Source organism: Takifugu flavidus, chromosome 8, assembly GCF_003711565.1.
Source record: "Takifugu flavidus isolate HTHZ2018 chromosome 8, ASM371156v2, whole genome shotgun sequence".
Lineage (NCBI taxonomy): Eukaryota > Metazoa > Chordata > Actinopteri > Tetraodontiformes > Tetraodontidae > Takifugu > Takifugu flavidus.
The window spans coordinates 9,084,990-9,105,421 of NC_079527.1; the positions used below are offsets into that span (position 1 = coordinate 9,084,990).

At 44.4% G+C, this 20,432-nt stretch overlaps 1 protein-coding gene and 1 long non-coding RNA gene across 3 annotated transcripts in view; one reads left to right on the forward strand and one right to left on the reverse strand.

Annotated features, from left to right (window-relative positions):
• Positions 1–19: 19 nt before the first annotated feature.
• zgc:174906 (uncharacterized protein LOC571548 homolog) lies at positions 20–2,549 on the reverse strand. 2 transcript variants are annotated; one of them, XM_057039733.1, is made up of 4 exons: positions 2,474–2,549; positions 889–1,533; positions 754–822; positions 20–666 (listed from the first exon to the last, which is right to left on the reverse strand). In XM_057039733.1, exons 2-4 carry the CDS (start codon positions 1,202–1,204, stop codon positions 398–400), a joined length of 654 nt encoding a protein of 217 aa, XP_056895713.1. In that variant the 5' UTR covers positions 1,205–1,533; positions 2,474–2,549; the 3' UTR covers positions 20–397. The 2 variants fall into 2 exon arrangements, with proteins under 2 accessions (XP_056895713.1, XP_056895714.1); XM_057039734.1 differs by having other exon boundaries at positions 889–2,098; positions 2,474–2,519.
• Positions 2,550–12,404: 9,855 nt separating this feature from the next.
• Positions 12,405–20,432, forward strand: part of LOC130530221 (uncharacterized) — a 34,816-nt gene continuing 26,788 nt past the window's right edge. Inside the window, exons 1-2 of the long non-coding RNA XR_008951772.1 lie at positions 12,405–12,697; positions 12,791–12,852. This is a non-coding gene — a long non-coding RNA (uncharacterized LOC130530221). The remainder of the gene's footprint in view (positions 12,698–12,790; positions 12,853–20,432) is intronic.

Genomic DNA, 20,432 nt, shown 5'->3' on the forward strand with positions numbered 1-20,432 from the left:
TTTCCAAGAACTCCAACACTGTGGCGTAATGTCTTTATTGTTACACAACACCTGGCAAGGCTGCAGCCATATAAGATGGATACGAATTGCTGTATCAGAGGAATTTTTGCAAGCATTTCCACAAAATTCCCACCAACTGTTCAGTTCGGGTACAGTAAAAGAAAGACTGGGAATAATACATTAATATGTATTCTTTCCTAATGGAAAGGATTATAAAACAGTGGAAAAAAAGGGTTTGATTTTTCATATTATCTGAAAAGAGCTGCAGTTTCACAGAAAAGCTGAAGGATGATAAGTTATCTATCTACCTGACCTTTCACACATAGTTAACAAATCTGTCTGTGGGGAATTTCCATAAAGGACTCGAGTATTTTTCCAAGATACACACGTGGCCGCCTCAGTCGGACTCGAGCAGAAAGTCAATATTTTCTGGGGGGAGGGCCCAATCCCCCTGACACAGCAGAGCGTGCAGGTGAACGGCGGTGGCCTTCTCTCTCTGACACGTGCACCAGTAGCGCAGCATGGCGAACACCCGCTCCACGTGCAGCGGGTGGTCCTCCTCAAACTGCTCCAGCTTCACAGTGGGGATGTCCAGCGCAAGTCTGCCGATCTCTCGCCAAGTTTTCCCGATGGCTCGAGCCACGGTCATCAGCTGCTTCTCCTTCACTACGAGGGATGTGAAACGAGACCAAGGCTGGTGAATACTGGGCTCTCGGGCTCAGGATTAAAGGATCGGACTGCAGCTCCACCCACCGGTGTTGCAGATCTTTTTGGCTGAGCGCTGGGAAACAGGAGCTGCTTGTCTCTTCCTTGATGTTTCGTCTAATTATATCAAAAACTAATTACAGAATCTGGACAAGTCTGTTGACAGTGGTGACTTTGTTCTACCTGAGGATGCTGTGTTGACTTGCTGATCCTTCATAAAGTGAAGCCTGGGGAAAGCTTCCTGCAGGGCCTCATCCTTCAGTAGCCTGATCAGGCCCTCTGCCGCTTCAGGCCCCCTCTGAATGATGTGATCCAGCAGCTCTGTTGTTTTCTCACTGGGAACGCGACAAGCCTTCACCTGCTGGTAGCTGCGACAGGACAGCAGGCAGCGCGAGTCGGCATGTTGCAGGACAAAATCAGCGTCTGCGCTGAGAATCTCAATAAGTTTGACCTTCTGGCTTCTGAGGAGCTGCACAGCTGACACAGGTTCTTCGGCCATGACGTCATTTAATCTTGTTTCTGCGGCAATATTCTACGGTTTATTGCCCAGGATGATGGTAACGGTCAAATGGGAAATGATGACGAAATATTGCGCAGTTCAGCCAAACTTTGTTTGGCTTCCATGCACGTTATGAGGTCTGCAAAGTGCTCCTCACCTGCATGTGTAGGTACAGAAATGGAACCAGTGTGTTTAGCTCAAACCGCATTAAAGCAGACTTTGCTTTGCCCTGTCAGCAGTGAGCTTTTCCAAGTACTTTATTTTAATTTGTCAAAGAGGTCCAATCTTAGGTATTCAGGAGTTTCCTGAGTTCCTTGAAGACGTTCTTCCTGTCATCCAAAAGAAACGATGAGGGATTTTAGATGATGGATGGGCTTTTTTCAACATAACACGAAATCCAAATTTGGCCAAAGCAATTTTTTTTATTCAACTCAGATGACATCCATTATCAAAGTTCATTTCAGACTCTAAAACCAAAAAACACTGAACTTGAGAGCAACAGGAGCCACATTTGAGGCTGATGGCATTTGCAACTAATCTTTTTTGTAATATGTAACATCCTTTTTATTGTAAATTAGCAAAAGCCATTTAAATGTATTTTGTGTGATTGTCCAAAAGCCATTTCCACTGTATTACAAATAATTGGATTTGATAATGCAAACTCAGTTATAATGACTGAACAGGAGGTTCCCAATCATAGCTAGCAGGAACCTTTTATTATAGTACTGCAGAAACAGCCCCAAAAAGGATTTTTTCGGGTAATTGATTATTTTATTCAGGTTACACAATCGTACAGCTCTATTGTGCTACATCGTCAAGTATAAACCATCAAAAATATTACTGCTGACAACGCAGCAGTAATATTTCATTTTTGTTCAAGGACATGAACGTGACCTATCAAAATGACAAAGATGGGTACAACTTATAAAACAACTTAATTAGTTTCAGAAGTGTGTTCATCTGTTTTCCCAGTGCAGACAGTTCGGTAATTTAAATGAAAGAGAAATGCTCAGTTTGTACTCTTTTTATCAAAATAAATACGAGCGTCTTTCTTACATGAAAACACACGAAAACACAACTTGAGCGCGAAACCATTTAAAAAAGGGATGCGCATTCCGAACGCAACAAACGTACATAAAACATACAACAAATATTCCCAAGGGGGTGCTGCGTTTCAGAATCAATGCAAATAACGATTGAATTGCTTTTTTGTTTTCTACCGAACACAAGAATTAATATGAAGTAAAAACTTAATAAAAACGCATTTACCTTAATTCACTCGGAAGTCCACTTTCCATTGAATCACTTCTTCATTGGTGAATTCAAAGGGTAGCAAACCGTACGTAGTACCATCATACGCCACCACGTGGACATTATGCGTCACTACAATTCCAGCTCCAGGCAACATCTCAACATACCGACGGTTTTCTGGTGACATTTAATGTGCAACAAGTCGTATTTGGTTAAAATTATATATTGGTCTACATTAGAAGGGTTGATGAAAACTCAAATATTATAAAATAAATTCACGATACTTCATAATTTAACCTTAAAGAAACAGTAAACTGCAAAAGCAGCATCCTCAGCTCTACATTTAACCAATTTACTAACCCCAAGTGGCACTTCCATCATAGCAAAAGAGAATAGATTGCATAAAACCATAAGAACAAACTCAAATCTTCCTCTCGTGGACCAATTATTTAAAATATGACTCCACTTTAACTGATGAGGCAGAAAATTCTTTCGACGCAGTATGAGCTGGAAACTACAGATACAAAACATCTCACACCTGCCAATAGAAGCATGCAACACCTTTCATCAAACCCAATATGCTTCATTATGAGTCTAATAGCAAAAGCAATTGTTTCTACAGAAAAGAAGAATGTAGGGTCAAGCAGATGTTTGTTGGAAAGTAATCAATGTGTGGTGATAGAAAGAGTTGGAATAATTTGTCCAACTTTTCAACCAAGGACAAGCAAAAAAACGGGAGAAAAGTAAACGATCCACAGTATTCATGCTCATGCATTTCATTATCGAAGGTGTTATTTCTCTGGTGCTTGAACACACAGCCTGCCATCATTAGAGAGGAGCCAGTGACTGCAGCTGATTTAATCCAAACTAAAAATTAATTCAATGATAAAATGTGGCATTTTTGCTTAATTCTAGCCTTAGATGTCCTTTGGCATTGTGCATGCGTTCATGTTCCTACAGCTGCAGACATGATAATATTGGTGATTTTCACAACTGCTTTAAAAGCCTCACACAACAGTGATTCACAGCTTTTAAGAGCATTTAAAAAAAAAAAAAAAGATTATTAATCATTTGTTGCCGTTTCCCTCTGCCACAGGTTTTTGACTCCTCGGCCAGCAGGGGGAGCAAGAGATCAACAGCGACTCCTGTGTGGCAAAACGAGCCTCAAGATTTTGTTCCATGTTGACATGATAGCCTCACGCAGTTGCTCAGTTGGTACTGAGGGGCCCAAAGTAGGCCAAGAATGGTGTGGGAGATATTTTCATGCTGTTTGCACCAAATTCCGGCCAAAACATTTGAATTTCGCAGCTGACATTCAGACTTGTCAGACCAGGGAAAGTTTTTCCGATCCACATTTGAGCCTGCACAATAGTAACCTCACTTTCTTGTTCTTAGCTGACAGGAGTGACACTGGTGCGGTCTTCTGGTGCTGTAGGCCATCTTCAAGGTTTGACGTCTTGTGTGTTCAGAGCTGGTATTCTGCATTTCTTAGCTGTAATGAGTGATTATTTGAGCGACTGTTACTTTTTTGATACCTCGAACCATAAGTTCAGCAGTTTCTGACATACTTAAATCCCCTTTCTTCCCTATTCTGATGCTCCGTTTGACCTTCAGCAGGTTGTCTGGACCACATCTACAGGCCTAAATGCATTGAGTTGCAGCCATGTGATTGGCTGATGAGCTATTTGTGCTAACAAGCAAGCACCTGAACCTAATAAACAGCTGTTATTGTTAATATACCTCAATAAAGAGGCGGTGAGCATAATCTCAATTGATTCAACTCTACGGCTTCCCTGCCTGGTTTCCCTCCTCGAGACGTGTGAACGGGAACTTGTTGTTCAGCCTGTGGGAGCAGAATACTACAAATTCCAATTGTTTGGTTTGTGCAGATAGACAGAAGGGCCACATGAATACCAATCAAGTGTGCGTACATGCACAGGACTGTTTGTGATGTAAACTACAGAAGGGTTCATTTCGGTGTATCACTGTGGAGAAAAGGCTTTTAGAGGACAGGAAGGGCGAGGGACCGCCAGTCACATGCCTTCTTACTCTGTTGACTTGGCTTTAGCTGTGGGAAATGACAAATCAATATCTTATTCCTCTACTGATATTTGCTTTATGTGAGTGGAAAAGCCTCTGGAGCCAATTTCAGCCACACACTGTATACAATGTGAGTCGCTGTGTATACGTGCTGTCTGAATAAATCCTCTTTCTCTCTCCATACAGTGGGTGGAAATAGGCAAGGGAATCCATATTTACTAATGTTTTTTCTTATCTGTCAGGAAAAGCTCACGACACAACGTGGGAATGTACAATACATCCACTTTGAAGTCTTTCTAAGGGCATTTTTCTACTATTAATTTAGATCTGGCCCTTTGTTGATCTTAAGGCGACACAGCGAAATGTTTGCGTTGATGCCCAGGTTGGCTTTCAGCTATAAACGCTGCATAATATTTTCATTTAAACCTCCACTTTGTCACCTTGTGCCACCGCAGCACAAGTGGAGCGCTGTCCGTGTAGAATCTGAAAATGAACTGAGCGTGCACGCTCGCGCTCACACCCTTGTGCTCCTCGGGCCCCATCGTGCTCTCTGTTGAGTGGTAAACTCCATTTGTATGTGTGTGCTAGTACTGGGCGCTATAATAGCTTTGGCGCTCCAGAGTGCTGATGGAGAATAAGGCAGTTTCCTTATGAGTGGCTCTGGCTTTATTCCACAGACCTCTGCACCTGGAAAATTAGAATTTTCAAGATGAGTGTGTGCGTGTGCATGCGTGTCTGTGTGCGTGTATGTTGTTCAAAGGGAGCCAGCGCAGTCGCTTAGCCTCATCATGCTTTAACAGATAAATTAGATTCACATGGAAAGTAACAGACATGGAGTCCTCTCTGAGGACTCTGAGCCACGAGGGACAAAAGGCATTCGGGTCGACGTTTCCACGGATCAAACTTCGCTTCGTGCACAACACATGAGTGCAAAACAATCGTGTCTGAAGACATGAACATGCTCACAAGGCTCTGGTGCATCCTCTGACGGATGAGTCAAGAAGCCCTTTCACAAACTGTTCTGGTGCTGAAGATTTTAGCATTTTTGCATGAAGATGTAGCTTGTTAATCCGACTGTGGCTCAGCTGGTTGCACACAGAGGCCTTTGAGATGTGACAGCGCTTTGGCTCCACCTTCCCAAGGAGCTGCAGCCTGGGGACAGCCCAGTCGGGCTGACATGTCTGTTTGTTTAACATGAATTATATATGAAAGACCAGAATGACAGAGGTGACGAGCATGACAGCGGCGCGGGAGAACAGAGGGAGACATTAAAAGGGACAGACGCGAAGGAGGCCGCGGCTTGGATCAGGAGAGTCGTTCTGATGGGAAGGTCCAGTCTCGGGCAGATGAGGGAAAATAGCAGAAAAATGGAACAGGGCAGCTGACTCAGAGGAAAGGTGCGTGGGGTCGACCTGTGACTGATGGCACAGGCGTATTAAGACCACAGGAGAATTTGGCGAGGGAGGCTGAGCACCTGTGTTTGTGTGTGCGCTCAGTGAGGCAGGTGTCAGCGCGCTATATCTCCTGTAATCCAATCCAGTCACCGCTTTGTGTTCAATCAAGTGAAGTCAATGATATTTGTTTGACCCAGAATCACCAATCACAGAGCAGCATGCATAAATAATAGAGTTGAATCCCTTGGACCAGGCCTAATCAGCATCATCTCATTAGGCGGTGCGCTGGAGCAGGGGGGAGGTACTGGCCTCTAGGGGGAGCTCTCACCATTCTAAAGGGTCTTTCAGCCGGTAACTCAGCTGCTGTTGGAGACCTTCACTATGATTTCAGACATTTCTGCCAGGTCTCCCTCAGCCCCGCAACATCCCCATACTTTGGTTGAAGGAAAGGTCTCCGACAAAAGGATGGGCCGAGTCTCTAGGGCTCGGAAAAGGAAACATCAAGATGACCAACACTCTGCCGGCGTTGGGGAATGGCACATCCTGAACTCTGTGACCTCAGAGTAAATGTGAGGCTGTCATGTTTATTGAGGGACATCGCTGGTAAACTATTGATCCATGTAAGGGCCACTCATGCTGACATCCACAGATGCATTTGGAGTCCATGTGGAGTTACAGCAACATGGACAATAATTTCAACACAGGACTAAAACTTATAGTTACAGGAGCAAAAGTCAGACAGAATCTCATCCGGTTGACACATGTCCGATTTCCAACATTAAAAATATGACATTGTTATCAATTTAAGTAAAAATCAATGGTAATAAAGAGCAAATTTAGCTTCTGGGAATAGATGGAATGAAACCAATTATGTGAACCACACAGATGTTCATCACAGCTGTTCTTATGGAATAAAGGGGAGTGACATCCATTGTCTTCAGCGCTCAAATCATGAATGTGATCCTCTTTTCTCTCATCTGACGTGAGCTCAGATCGCATATATTAGCTGCAGATCCAGAAAAGATCCAGAAAACATTGAAAATGAACCTACTGGGGTGATCCACTCAAAACTTAACGCTCTTGTTTGAGGCTCAGTTCTTGGTTGGTCGGTTAAGTTTTGAATAATAATACAGCAATTTAGACTCAGAGCTGAAAATAAAAAGCACACATAAAGGAGTTCACGCTCATTTTTGGGCTCTAATGAAAACAGTTTGGCAATGAAATTTGTTTTAATTGCTGTTTTCATGCTGGTTATGCAAACATTTAGCAGGCAAAAATGAGATTTATTGAACCAGCAGATTGGATCGCTTTCAGCAAGTTTCCTCTCATTTCTTTGACTGAAGGCCAAAGCTTTCAGGGCTGAAACCATCCGCCGTGCTCATCATCGTCCAGGCAAGCTCCCGCCTTTGGAGACAAGAAACCCGAGCCCTCAGAACCAAAGTGAGTTTTGTACCAACCAAAGGACTGAACGAGCGGATGGCTCTTCATTCTCCCGTCCTGTTCTGACATGCGAGTGTGTGAGTGTGAAAGTGTTCTTGGGTACATCCAAAGCTTCCGGGGTGTCAGTGTTTCTGTGATGTTATTTGTCAGCCTTCCTGCTGTTTTCTCAGTCTCCCTGTGTGATTGTCCTCGCGCGCGCTGACGTCGGCAATACATCAGCTCAGTCAGGAAGCGGCTGTGTTTCACATTTGGGGTCTGTTTCCCTCCCGCGGGGGAGAAGGTGTCCACGGAGTCAATAGGGGGAAAAGTCCAGCAAGTGTCGAGCAATGTTGCTGAGGAAAATGCTTGTTGTTTGTCCAGCTGGGTCATATTTCCTGATCAGAAGACTCCTGCATGTTTCTACTGGGGAGAATCAATCAATGAAGAAGAGAAGAGGCATCGTTAAGTGATGCCATGAAGGCTCTTTCTGCGTTGCTGCTCCTCCCATTATTGCCTCGCAGCCGGGTTCTGTCGTCACCGTCACTTACACGGTCGCAAGTTTGCAAGCTGTGCACAATTGAGCAATAAAGACAATAAAGCGACTCAATAGGGAGCTCAATAAATGAGAATTGTGCACCCGCTGCTAGTAAAAACGATCATTCGGACCTGTCTTAACTTATACGAGAGCAAACGTCATTTATGCGAGTGTTTTGGAATCCATACATATCCCCGGTTTATGTAAACCTGCTTCCCAGGAGGCCTCCAGGCTGCAACCGTGCAGTTGCTTAACTGAGGCCGGCTGTGGCCACAGATTGCACCATTCCTCCTGTGGCTGCGGCAGTGGAGAATTCTGCAATGTGTGGCCTACCTCAGGTCTTTAAGATGCCCTCAGTCAGCGAATCTGGCACGTCTGCACATGCTGATCAGGCTGGCCCCCGTGGTTGGTGCAAAGATGATAGCCGCACGCTAATTAAAAAGCCATTCATTGGAATGAGAGGGCCAATTAAAGGCCCAATATTTGATAAGGCGCTCACTTCACTCAGCAGTGGGCCCACCTGGGAAGTATTTATTAAATGTTAATGGGGACTGTAATTAATATCCAGAGCGGATTAACTTGCAAGGCTGGTATTTTTCATAGGAACACTGGGACAGAGAGGAGCACAAATGAGATGCAGATATGTTAACTCGGCACACCGAACACAAGAGGCCATTACGCAGGTTTGTCATCAATCCTGAGTCTCGCCGCGCTGGAGCGTGACATTTTCTGGTTTCTCCAGACGTAGCAAGAAGCTTCGCAGAGATCTTGGGAGTGCTTCTCTGACTATAGCAGCCAGCTGGGTCTCGATGGTGTCTCTCTATCATGCACGTTCCTCGGTGTGTGAGTAAAACATGCGTGTGTGTGTAGCTGCCTCTGATCTTAATCAGCGTGTGCCAAACAGTAAAGAAACCTCAACCTGCAATTAAGGAGCTCCGCCTGATAATAGGCCCGGTTTAGATGTTTCACAGCTATTCCCTTTCGTATTAAATGCTTCGTGTCCAGCACAGATCAGTCTTGTCCTCCTTGTTATTTGCACCGCATTGATCATAAAATATCCATTAGCCTTGTTCAGCTGAGGCACAAAGATGGCGCAACGAATAATTGGGCAGTTTGGATCTTTTATGGCCTTTCAGCTCCTTCTGCAAATGTCAATTCACTTATTGGCTTGATGGAATATTTACCAGTCTAATGAGGTTCAGTCCAATTGCCGGGGCAGTATTTCCACCTGATGGTGAGGTGGGTCATCCCACCGGCCTGAGTGTTCCTGTCATGAAAGCTGGGGGAAGAAACACACAGCAACTCACCCGCTTTGCGTGCAAGAGGGCCATTTGATTGGAGGAGGAGTGGGAGCAGGTTGTATGTTTACAATAATTGCCTCGATTGGAAACTTGATTGGAAACTGCGTGCTCTGCCTGGCGCTCACTCTGTGCCACCGTTCCTCATCGGAAAACAAACTCGTGTCCTCATTCTCACCGAGTGGCGAAAGAACTGGGTGGGGAAACTCGGCGTGTTCCTCTGCCTCAACAACGCAGAAACAGGCCGAGTTGAACTAGATTATGTCTGCCAGACTGATTTCCTCCCCTGAACAGACCTCTTTGCCACCTCCTTTCTTTCACTGGCTTTGTTTGTTAGCGTGAGCTGATTTTATGCCTGCTCATGCCTCCCTTCATTTGCGTCTCCGCGTGACAAGCAGTTTTAATTTTGACCTTGTTTAACGCTGCAGGGGTGGGGGCTTCTACATCAGTTATTGTTGCTTTATTGCAGTTACAAAGTCAAAGAGGAGGGGAGACCTGTCACAGTGCTAAAGACGGAGAAGCTAATGATCGCCCAGAGTTTGAGGATGCATTAAGTTCTGTGGCTAAACATTTAGCTTCCAGTTACACTTTAAAATTGATAAATGTAGATGGTAAATAAATGACTCCTGTTGAGAGAAGACTGTTAAGAGACTTGGACCAGATGTCCAAAGCGATCAGACGAAGCTGCAGGAACCACACACACATTTCTATCAAACCATACGCTAACCCACAAACAGTCCTTTGACGCTTTAGGGACCAAAATAGCCCCATTGTGCAAAAACGTCCTTACTTCACTTGTTAAATATGTAACAAATACAAGGAAACACACACCCGCACGTGCACACAGTGAAAACACCACAATATACTGCAGCAGTCCTCTGAATTTGCTCACAGGCAGGTGTGTAAGATGCTTCCTGCTCTGCTAAGTCTGCTGAGTCTGTATTTAGGGGACAGTTTGGCATACAAAATCCACTTTCACTCATTTATTTAAAATACAACAATTCATATTTAATCTTGCTTTCAGACTGCAGCACCTGTCTCGATGACTGCGCGGACCAGATTACACACTGCACAAACAGGCTCCCATCTAAACAGAGCAGTGTGATGAGCCGGCGACGGACGCGCAGCCGCTCGTGTCGTGTTCTGTCTTTTTATTATTAATGGGCCATTTTAATAACACAGGTGGAGCCAGGCGCATTATTCATGATATTAATGTCAGTCCTCACCTTGCACGGTTTGTCCTGTCAACATCATCCATGCAAGGCGTTGATAGAAACATGCACCAACACACACGCAGCATGCATTAACGTGAACCGTGTCAAACCCATACATGCATTTTGAAGACAGTAACAAACAGATTAGATTACTTGTGCGTGTCCTCTGCACATGCTATGCATCGAGTACCAAAATGTGCATTCTACTAATAAAGTCAGGACATTTTTGCTTGTCCTGACATCTTCAAAGGGTTGTTTGTTGGCGGTTGGTTCAGGTTAAGGTCAGGGTAGGTGTTTAGGGATTAGATGTGATGGTTAGGGTTAGGATAAAGGGCAGGAGAATCTATAATATCACCCAATGATAGAAGTGCAAGGATGTGTGTGTGTGTGTGTGTGTGTGTGTGTGTGTGTGTGTGCTCCAGCCACACTCTCCAGTAAATCAGTGACACACCGACAAAGCAGTATGTAAAAACTTCACAGCGGCAGGGCAAAGATGGATGCCTTGGTTCGGGGGTGGGGGGGCTATTAAAGGATATAAAGGGGGGGAGGGCAAATGTGAGGAAATCAGCAGGAAAAGGCTGTTGAACAGTGCTCAGATCAATACTAATAACCACACGGAGTGAATGACTTCCTCTCATCTCTAATAACTCAGGCTGAAGAGCAGAGCAGAAATCAAGAGCAGAGAGGAGAGCGGGGAGGTCGAGCCAGAAGAAATACTGCTGTCGATTTTGTACTTGTCAGTTTTGGCATCTCTGTTGGTCCCTTGAACTTCTTCATTGTCTTTCCTTCTGATAAGGAGGGTAGATGGATGCGTTAGAGGATCCACTTCATCTCAATGGAAATGTGCTTCCCATCTCCGCCTACTGCAGTCCTCATGGAAGTCAGCCACGGTCATATTTTCTGTGTGTGTGTGTGTGTGCGTGTGTGTGTGCTCCATCCAATCTGAGGTGAATTAGATTGTTCTAAAAGCATCTCTCAATAAGAGGCTGGTGAATGTGTTTGCCCTAATGGCCTGCCATTTTATATTTCTTTAATGAAGTTATTGGAGAGTAGAAAATGGTCAATCTCTCTCTCTCTCTCTCTCACACACACACACACACACACACACACACACACACACTAACCTTGACTGTGTGCCTCATATCACCTGAAGCTGCATCACACACGTCAGAAAATCCCTTTTCCACTTTCTGTGATATTTTTCCTTTTACTCTTTCCTTTGCTATCTACACAACGTGGAACTTACCAAGGCAGCATAGCAAATCTGTCAAATCTGCCATCCCAGTTTATTCTGAAGTGACAATAGCATTTTAACACAAGCCTGGAAGCTTTGGGGAAACTTTACCACCTTGTTCAAACTTAAATGCATTCACACACTCAGTAAATCCTCCCCATGAGAAAAAGGCTTGAAATCAAATGCCACACCCGTCCGACGCGAGACCTCGGACAGAGACGCCGACAAACCCAACAATGACTCTCATTTGGTCTTTTTCAGTGCCAAATCTGAGATACAAAGACAACAAATGCTTCCGCGCCACACGTCTGTCCCATATGGCTGTTTGAACAACCTCTTTACATCATTTCCAGCACAGCAACATGTGTGCGTGTGTGTGTGTGTGTGTGTGTGAGGCACAGAGAGCGGACATGTTGTGATTGTCCGGTGGCAGATGGCTCATTTCCTGTAACACAGACGCATTTTACAACAGATTTTTAGAAACTTGCCATTCTGCCGGAGCAAATGTCACCTTGCAGCCCTGCCCTGCAGCCCTCAGAGCTGTTGCCGCGACCACAAAGTTTTTCCCATTTTCTCTTCCCATTCCACTCGGCTCGTGTTGATCTGTGTGGGTGTCAAAGCAACGGAGCAACGAATGCTAACTAAATGAGGTCTTCTCATTTTAACTCGTTTTGGGAAACGTCGAGATGCTTTAAGGATTTTTTGTCAGAAGCCTGGATTGCTCTGTTTTTATATAATATACCCTTAAATGTACAAAAGTGGATCCGTGCACTTATAGGAATTGTAATACAACAAACCAGGCCCACTCAACGGGACCAGCGTCTGTACGGGCTTTTGTCCTTGCCACATCCGGTTTTATTTTGAAGTCTGGTGTCATCCTTGTCTTCCTGTCAAGTTTCCCGCCTGTGTGAGAGGGTTGCCCGCCCTAATGTGTTCCACCTGTGTCTCGTTGTGCCCCTCCTGTATATAAGTTCTGTTTCCCTTCCTTTCAGGTTGTTGTGTTTGTTCCAGTCTTCTTATTTCCTTGAGTTCTTCACTGCTGACCAGGTTTTGGTGTTCCTGACCTTCAAGCCAGCCTTTTATTTTTACCTGGTTATTTGATCTCCTGGTAATTGACGATATTTGAATAAATGGGCTTTCTACCCACAGCCCTCAGTGATTGTGTTTCATTGAAGTTCCCAACACTCCTCTCTCCTAACAGGACATCTCGTGAGAAAACAACTAAACCGTACGACTCAATATAGCGCCACTAACTCCTCCCAAGTAAGTCATAAAGAATTGGTTCAAACGGGACGGGACATACGAGCTTTTCCCATTGATTGTTTCTAATGAGTTGTATTATTTTGACCATCTCAGTGATGCACATTTAGATGTCACCAGTGCGACCTTCTATGAGCTATATGCTAATCAATAGCCTTATCTATAGATTTTCTCTAGGGCTATCTTCTAGCTTATTAAACAACAATGATACATATCACTATTGACCCGTCCTAATCCATTATTCAGTCCTAAAGCCGAGGCCCATGGCAGCATATTTCATGTCCCCAGTTTGACCAGTATCTATTTTTTTTCGGCCGTTCCTGTCTCTGCTTTTCAGTCTGAATATCGATTCGGCCGGAACAAAAGTACTTCTGGGTTCATTCTACTTAATCCTGTTATTTGTGAGAAGCTTTGCCTGATTTCTAAATAAAAAGTGAACATTGTGAGTGGAGAAATAAGATGGAAAATGTTCATCTAAATAAGGTGGCTTGCATATATTTGAATTTGTTGCCGAGTTGTGTGACTATTGATCATCTCTTTGTCAGCAGGAATCTCATTATACTTAATTTTAAAGACATTTAAGTCCAGCTCATAGTGAAACAGTCAAAGTTTTGAAATAAAGCAAGAAATCTGAACTGGTGCCAAAAGTAAAAACATCACAATTATGGCTTTTTCTGCTAAATTCTCCCAACTGGCATGTCGGTTGATTTTTATACCTCTGTTAATGAGGCCAATCAACAAGAAAGTGACACTTTAGCCTGATCACCCATAGATTTTAAATAATTACTGTGTCATGTCAAACCAAAGCTCTGTGGTGAATCAATGCTGTTGCTGACAGGGGAACCTGTTTAATCCAGAGTTTTTAGCATCACCTCCAGCAGGAGCTCAGCAAACACACTGAAACCTGCGTCTCACCAATTAGCCCGTTGGAACAGACCAACATGACAGGTTGACAGGATCCTGTAACTGGTTTCACGAAATCTGCATGACTCACACTTTGAAAGTAAAAATAAGGTGCGATTGTGGGTATTAAACTGTGTGACAGCTTTATTTTGAGGCAGAGCTGAAGAGGAACCCTCCTGTGCCGTGTTCCAGCTGAATTTGTGCGTCGGTCTGCAGCAGGGGATGTCAAGTTCATGCAGGAGTTACAGCTGACTGACTCTGACAGGTGTGTTTGTGTACGTGTGCGTGTTTGTTCTCACACACGTGATGCAGGTGCGGACGTGGAAACTAATAGTGACTTATTAACATCATAATTCAGCCGGGCAGGACAACTAATCACTGAGACATCAGATAGACCAGCCAGCGGGGGGGTGATGGATGAAGGTGGTGCGTGCGTGCGTGCGCGTGTGCATGCGCACGCCTGAGCCCTGTGTTCGTGATAGATGGGCTGCGTGGGGGTTCTTTCCCACTGCGTTGTCTCCTAATCGGTCTTAATGTTTAGGCTCTATCGATAAGGCGCATCGATGAGAATGGGATTGCGGCCGCGGGGCGTGGCAACAAGGCTCCCTCAAACAGGAAATACACCTCCCTCACTTCCCCTCTGCTCCGGAAGTTGAAGATTGTACACTGGAGACTAAACAACATTTTTCGTTGCTAATCTGTCCGTGTGTTATTTGTCAGACTGGTCATATTTGGGTCAGCTTGACCTTGAGGGTCGGACTCATCAGCCGTCAGCGTGTCGGTGCGGGTCCATCTCTGGACGCCTGTTCTATGCTCTTCGAGCTAGGACTAAGGCAGACCCAGGGATTTTTATTGGGAGGGATTCTGCTCTTGCTAATGTCCCCTTACATGGCGCCTGGCTGTCGATAGATCAATAGACAGATAGATGTGCTGGTTTTCATAATTGATCGTGGCAGTTGATGCCGTAGCATTTAGGTTGCAGCGTTGTTAGAATGCTAGCAGCTCGGTTCAGTTCATTCCTGCTCTTCCCTCAGTCAGAATCATGGGCCACCACAACAGAGGAGACAAACAAATTAGTGCTGGTTTTCATGAGCCGTGCCCAGCGAGCCGCAGGATAACCCCAATCTCATTATCAACACTAATTGTGAAGCTGCCCTCTCTTTTTTTATCTTCTCTTCCGTACCACTCTGGGGATACAGGCCCATCTCTCTCTCTCCCTCTCTCTCTCTCCCTCTCTGTCTATCTCTAGATATTTACTTCCTGTCTACTGATGGCATTAACATTAGGGACGGCTCCATTTCTCCTTATGACATGGCTGGTACAGCAGCAACATGAGATTTATGGAATTCTAAATACAGACCGACAGATTTTCCAGCTTTTAACATGCCAGCCTCTTAGCTTGTAAGTTCTATCATCCCCTCTCTCCCCATTGTAACATATATTATTGTTATTAGAGCATGCATGATACCAAATATCAGAAAAGAATAAGCTTTGCTGCTGCAGTATTTATTTTGAAGTCTTTCAGTTTTCCTGTCTGTTCTGCCACGTGATGTCCTTGATTCAGCCGGCTGGATCTCCGCATATAGGACACGCGAGCATCAGCCTTGTTTTGATTATTGGGTTCCTCTATGTTCCTGCTGTGAGTAATGACCAAGACTTTTAATGGGGTCTTCCTGGTGCCCTGCTATTAATTAAAGCTTGATTGGAAGAATAAATTAATCTAGCTGTGTTGCGTCCGATCAATAGCTCATATGAGGGCTCCATTTAGCACCACGGGCTAACAACTCTGCATGTGATATGTGTGTGCTAAAGGACTTAGGGGAGTCGACCGGGCCTTGCAAGTGATTTTCAACCTTATTAATCCTAACAACCTCATCAAGTCCCAGGAATGGTGTGTGCCTGTGTATGTTTTAGTGTACTGGCTACATATTGAGTAGCAAAATACTCGTTCCACGAGCAAAGTGGGCTAAGATGGTTAAGATATGGTTTTAAGGTTGAGGACAGAATTTTGTTCATGTTAAAATGGGAAGAGACGGTGTTTTGCACCCATAGATCTCAAGACAAACTACATTTCCTCATATAGTTCACTTACATGAAACCCTGATCCAGAGTCAGTTTCATATGTCCACCGGCTGAACAAGCTCTGGAGCTGTTGTCCAACAAGTGATGGACAGGGAGCTTCATTAAGTTTGCAGATGTCATATTATCCTATATTGACCTCAGAATACTGCCCAGGCAGTAGAAGACAATAGATCTGCTTTTATCCTAAAGGTTCTAAGCTCTCCTCTTTTCCTCATTGGTCAACAACTCAAAGTAAAAAAGGGGAGCTGATGGATGTATTAATTTTGCCTGAATGAGTGACTGTGTCCAGATTTTCCCGGCTGGCCAGAAGCTATGACTCTTTACCATCAAAATGTCCACCACAAGCTTCAATCTTGCAGAGATTTAAATTTTCAGTCTTTAAACAAGAGAGTTATTTCACTTTTAATAGAAAGGAATAATGACGATACCTGATGCAAAGCTGTGATGGATTTGCTGCTTGTCTGTGTAGTTCCATCTTGCATTTCATTTCCTGCTACTTTTGGACCAGGTCAAGAGAGAATGATCGAAAGAATCTGCAAAAGTTCTTGTTTGTTTTCTTTCTTCTTTAAATCCTTACAAACGCTGCCAAAATGAGTGCAAACAAATGTCCACAAACATTAAGTGTTCATTACGTGGCGTGCGAAGAATACCAACTTGTGAATGCTCCCTGGCCCATATATTATAGGGGTGACACAACGCCATAAATCTGCTGGCCATAAATAACTAGCTCCCTCACTGACTGGGTTCTAATGACCTGCAGACCCGTTTCAAGGGGTTTGGGCTTCACCGTTTGTTTTTTACAGGGATTTTCCTGAATTGATAGATCTACTATTAGAGACGGTATGTTGGTAGAAATACACCACAGAACAAGAGGCCTGTGAACGTGCACGTGGTAGGTGATGAAAAAGAATACACAGCAGACTTCCACCGTGTATATTTGCACCAAGGGAATAGACATTTATGTTCATTATCTGTATAGTTCTTTAATGTTGGCTGCAAGGTTGGTGTTCAGTTTTGGAATGTTTTTCACAACTTTCAAGGACTTCAATGCCCATCAGCCCCAAGGATTCTTATGAACCAGCAAATCAGGGTGTTTGTGTCACCCTCAAATAAAGTAAAGGAAACCTACAGTTTTTAAGTGTATATTCTGTATATTAATCATACTGTGATGTCTGTGAGTGTGCTGGAGTGCTTCTTAGTCTGGCATTTTTGCAACCAGTTTTGTTTTAGTTTGTTGCTGGATAGATCTTTATGTGTTTGGCTTGGTTTTATAGTTAGATGCATAATCAAATGCATCAAACACTCACATTTCTGTTAGCAATAAGTCCTCCCCTCTAGTAATTTCCTTTACTTCAAACTGCCCCACATTGAAGAATAAAAGAAACAACGATGCAATTATTTTAAACAAGCATGTCTGAATGGTTCTCTGTGCAGTTTTCTGCTTTGCCATCAGCTTAACTCCATTTTTATTGTGCTTGAATGTGTGTAAAAGTGTGCGGCTTCTCTCGCTTTAATGGAAACCAGTTGCTTTATTTCCCATACCTCATTATTATAGACCAGTTGAGAAATGGGTTTATGATTCCGATTAATAGCGTTAGCCATTGTTTCTGCCAGTCAGTCGAACAACTTCATATCAGTCTCGCTAATGCGTCTGAAACGCCGGCGCCGAGCGTTTAATAATATTGTGGTTAGAGAAACCATTTGTTCTCATTCCGAGCAGCGAGGCTCATTTGGTTGGATGAAGCAGTTCTCCACCTCACCAGTTTGACTGGAACTGTGGGGAATAACAGGCAAATGAAGGGTAGAAACACCAATAATCCCACCCTCCCAGGGCAGCTCTGGCTCTAATAAAGGAATAGAATTTACATAAAACTGATTTTTTTAAAAATGTAATATGTGTGTTTTAAGCTAAACAATATTTCTCATTTGCTGCTCTGAGTAGTGTGATGGCGGCTTTTGTGGTGGAGATCAGATGCTGGGGGAGGCCGCAGACCTCCGTCACAGCTGTGAACACAGACGTGCTCTCACAATAAGTGAAGGTGGCAGCGAAGGAGCTAATCGGCCAAACGCCGCCAGGCCACGACGGGACACCCGCGACCCTTAATCATCAAGCTGCAGCAAATTAATTACCACAATCATCTACCTACAGCAAATTAATTATCACAATCAATCAGCGGGAATCAAATTAGGTCTTAAAATAGCCCCGCGGTCAACCGACAATCAGCCCCCCGGCCTGTGCCGAGTGCGAGGCAGACGGGAGCCGGCGAAGCACGCCAAACAAACATGAGGGCTCTCGTCCATAGTTTACAAATGCACACACACACGTAGAGACAAACCTCCTCCTCTGACTCCTCACAGACGGAAACTTCCAGATCTGAGCGGAGCTAAGAGTCAATAACAGTAAATGTCATCCAGACAGGCTGAGCCCTTCAGGGCTGCAGATTCAAAAGCACCAGCGAACCGGGTGGATTAAGAGTGAAGGTCAGAGGAGAGAGGTGACACCACCTTTATGTCCTGTCTATAAAGACAAAATGGTGGAGGTCTGGGCGCCATTCATGTTCCTTTTTGTTTTAGACTTAAAAAGGGATTATTTCCTCTCCATTATGAGGAGGTAACTCCTCAAAGTATATAATCGGCTACATACGTTTCTGAGGGGAGGCTGTGAAAATTCCCCACCACTTGCTGTTACATCACAAACTATTTTCTGTCGTGCCACGTTTGACTCTCCTGAAATGTGAATCACCACCAACAGAACATAACACAAAACAGGGTCATGTTTGCAGCTTTTCTAAAGTTATTCTGGAGGTACAATCCATTTTTTAAAGGCAGTCCTTCACGACAGGCACGCGGAGAGGTCACTCAAACATCTCACACTCATCAGGCTCCCTCCCTCCAGGATACTTTTTAGGTTAAAAATTCATTTCAAGCTCAGCCAAAAGAAATTAACAGCAAACTGGGCTTGAATCAATAATCTGCAAGAAAAGCACAAGTGGAATTGTGATTTGGTGTGTTCCATTTGTGGTAGTTGTCACGCCGTCTCCTGAAACGACCTGTCACGCTAACAGATGAAGCACCGCCTGATCGAGATGCCAGAGCTGTGACTCTGATTCTATGTACTCCTACTCTTCATCATCCCAGATGCCCGTGTGTAAAGAACCTCCTCCACTTCCCATCATGCCCTTTTCTCTCCTGCTACCTCCTGTCGCTGCGACTGCTTCCTAATAACTCACCTTTTTGTGACTCTCTGCGTCCGTCACTCTTGCCTGTCAGACCTTGTGGAAATAGAGACTCTCAGTCCTGTGGAGCCGCAACTTATTTATATTTTGTTCAATCCGTGCACACACGCGAGGATTGGTGGCTTGAGTTCTTTACACGCATGTGCTTGTGAGTTCTGTCAAGCCATGTGGAACTTTTGGTCCATGTCTAGGTTTAGAATATTTCTGGGCACCTTGTGTTACAGTTGCAGTATGAAAAGGAGCCCCTCATTGTGTTTCGGGTCCCCTGGTGGCCTTTGGCCGTCATCTAGCCATGCTCCAATACCGCAGTCTGATTGGTCTCAAACTGTCCTGACAGGTTATCCATCTCTGTGTGTGTGCGTGTGTGTGTGTGTGTGTGTGCACAGAGAGAGGGATGCATCTGGATGACAGCTAAATTGAATGCCAGGGCCAACAAGGCCACAGGATCACAATGAAAGAGATGAGGACAAGACGTCGCGGGGAGTGGGAGAGAAATGCTGGCATGGAGCCCAGCGGTGACACACGGAGAGACAGTTAGTAGGTGTGTGTGTAATTGATTGAGTTTTAATACGTCCCTAGATGAGGAGTCTCTGGTATTAGAAGAAGGAAGGGGAGGCGGATGCGGGGAAGCTGTTTCCATGGTGAGGTACAGATTTGGTGCAGATCCCGGATTTGCTCTTCTCTGATGTATGTTCAGAAAAGTGGAGGAATATTGGGAAGTAAGTGGCCAGAATCGAAGGTTCTGGATCCAAAATTACGGGAGCAGCGGGAGGCGTGCGTAAGGAACAAGGTTGAAGGAAAACAAATGGCGCCCTGTGTGTTTGTGAGGAAGTGACTGGTCATGTGGTAGATTATGAGGCTGATGCCCCTGCCTATTACAGCGTATTAGCTAGGGGCTGATAGATGGATTGTTGTCAAGGATATGAGGTTTAGATAGGCCGCAGTCTGGGTTAGATAGAGTTTGTGTAATGTAATCCAGTCACATATCACTCGCCATCATCCGGAGGGTGGGGCTAATTCGATTGCCCCCTTCCACACCTCCGAGAATGGACTGAGGTTATAAAGGATAGACTCTTTTAGGAGTGAGTGCATGAGGAAAATCTATCAGTCAATCCAAATGGCATTTCATTCTGATTGGAGGGGGTTTAGTAAAATGGAGTTGCATTCAGAGAACAATCAGTTTATTTTATCTTTGACATCCAGACTGACGCTCCGTTTGACCTCCATTCTTTGATTTACATGGCCGAATTCCATCCCTCCCGTTTGAGTGTGAGTGGCTTTTACTTTCATTTGAATTCCTTCTTCAGACTAAAACTCTGAAAGGAAGAATACTGGGAGGTCGTATGATAAAAGCAGCTAATG

Excerpts from the sequence above, each read along its gene's own strand:
- zgc:174906 (XM_057039733.1), bottom strand. The coding sequence starts at position 1,204 with ATGGCCGAAGAACCTGTGTCAGCTGTGCAGCTCCTCAGAAGCCAGAAG. Across the intron at positions 823-888 it reads AGTCAACACAGCATCCTCAG|ACGAAACATCAAGGAAGAGA; the intron begins GTAGAACAAAGT and ends TGATATAATTAG. Across the intron at positions 667-753 it reads CAAAAAGATCTGCAACACCG|TGAAGGAGAAGCAGCTGATG; the intron begins GTGGGTGGAGCT and ends CATCCCTCGTAG.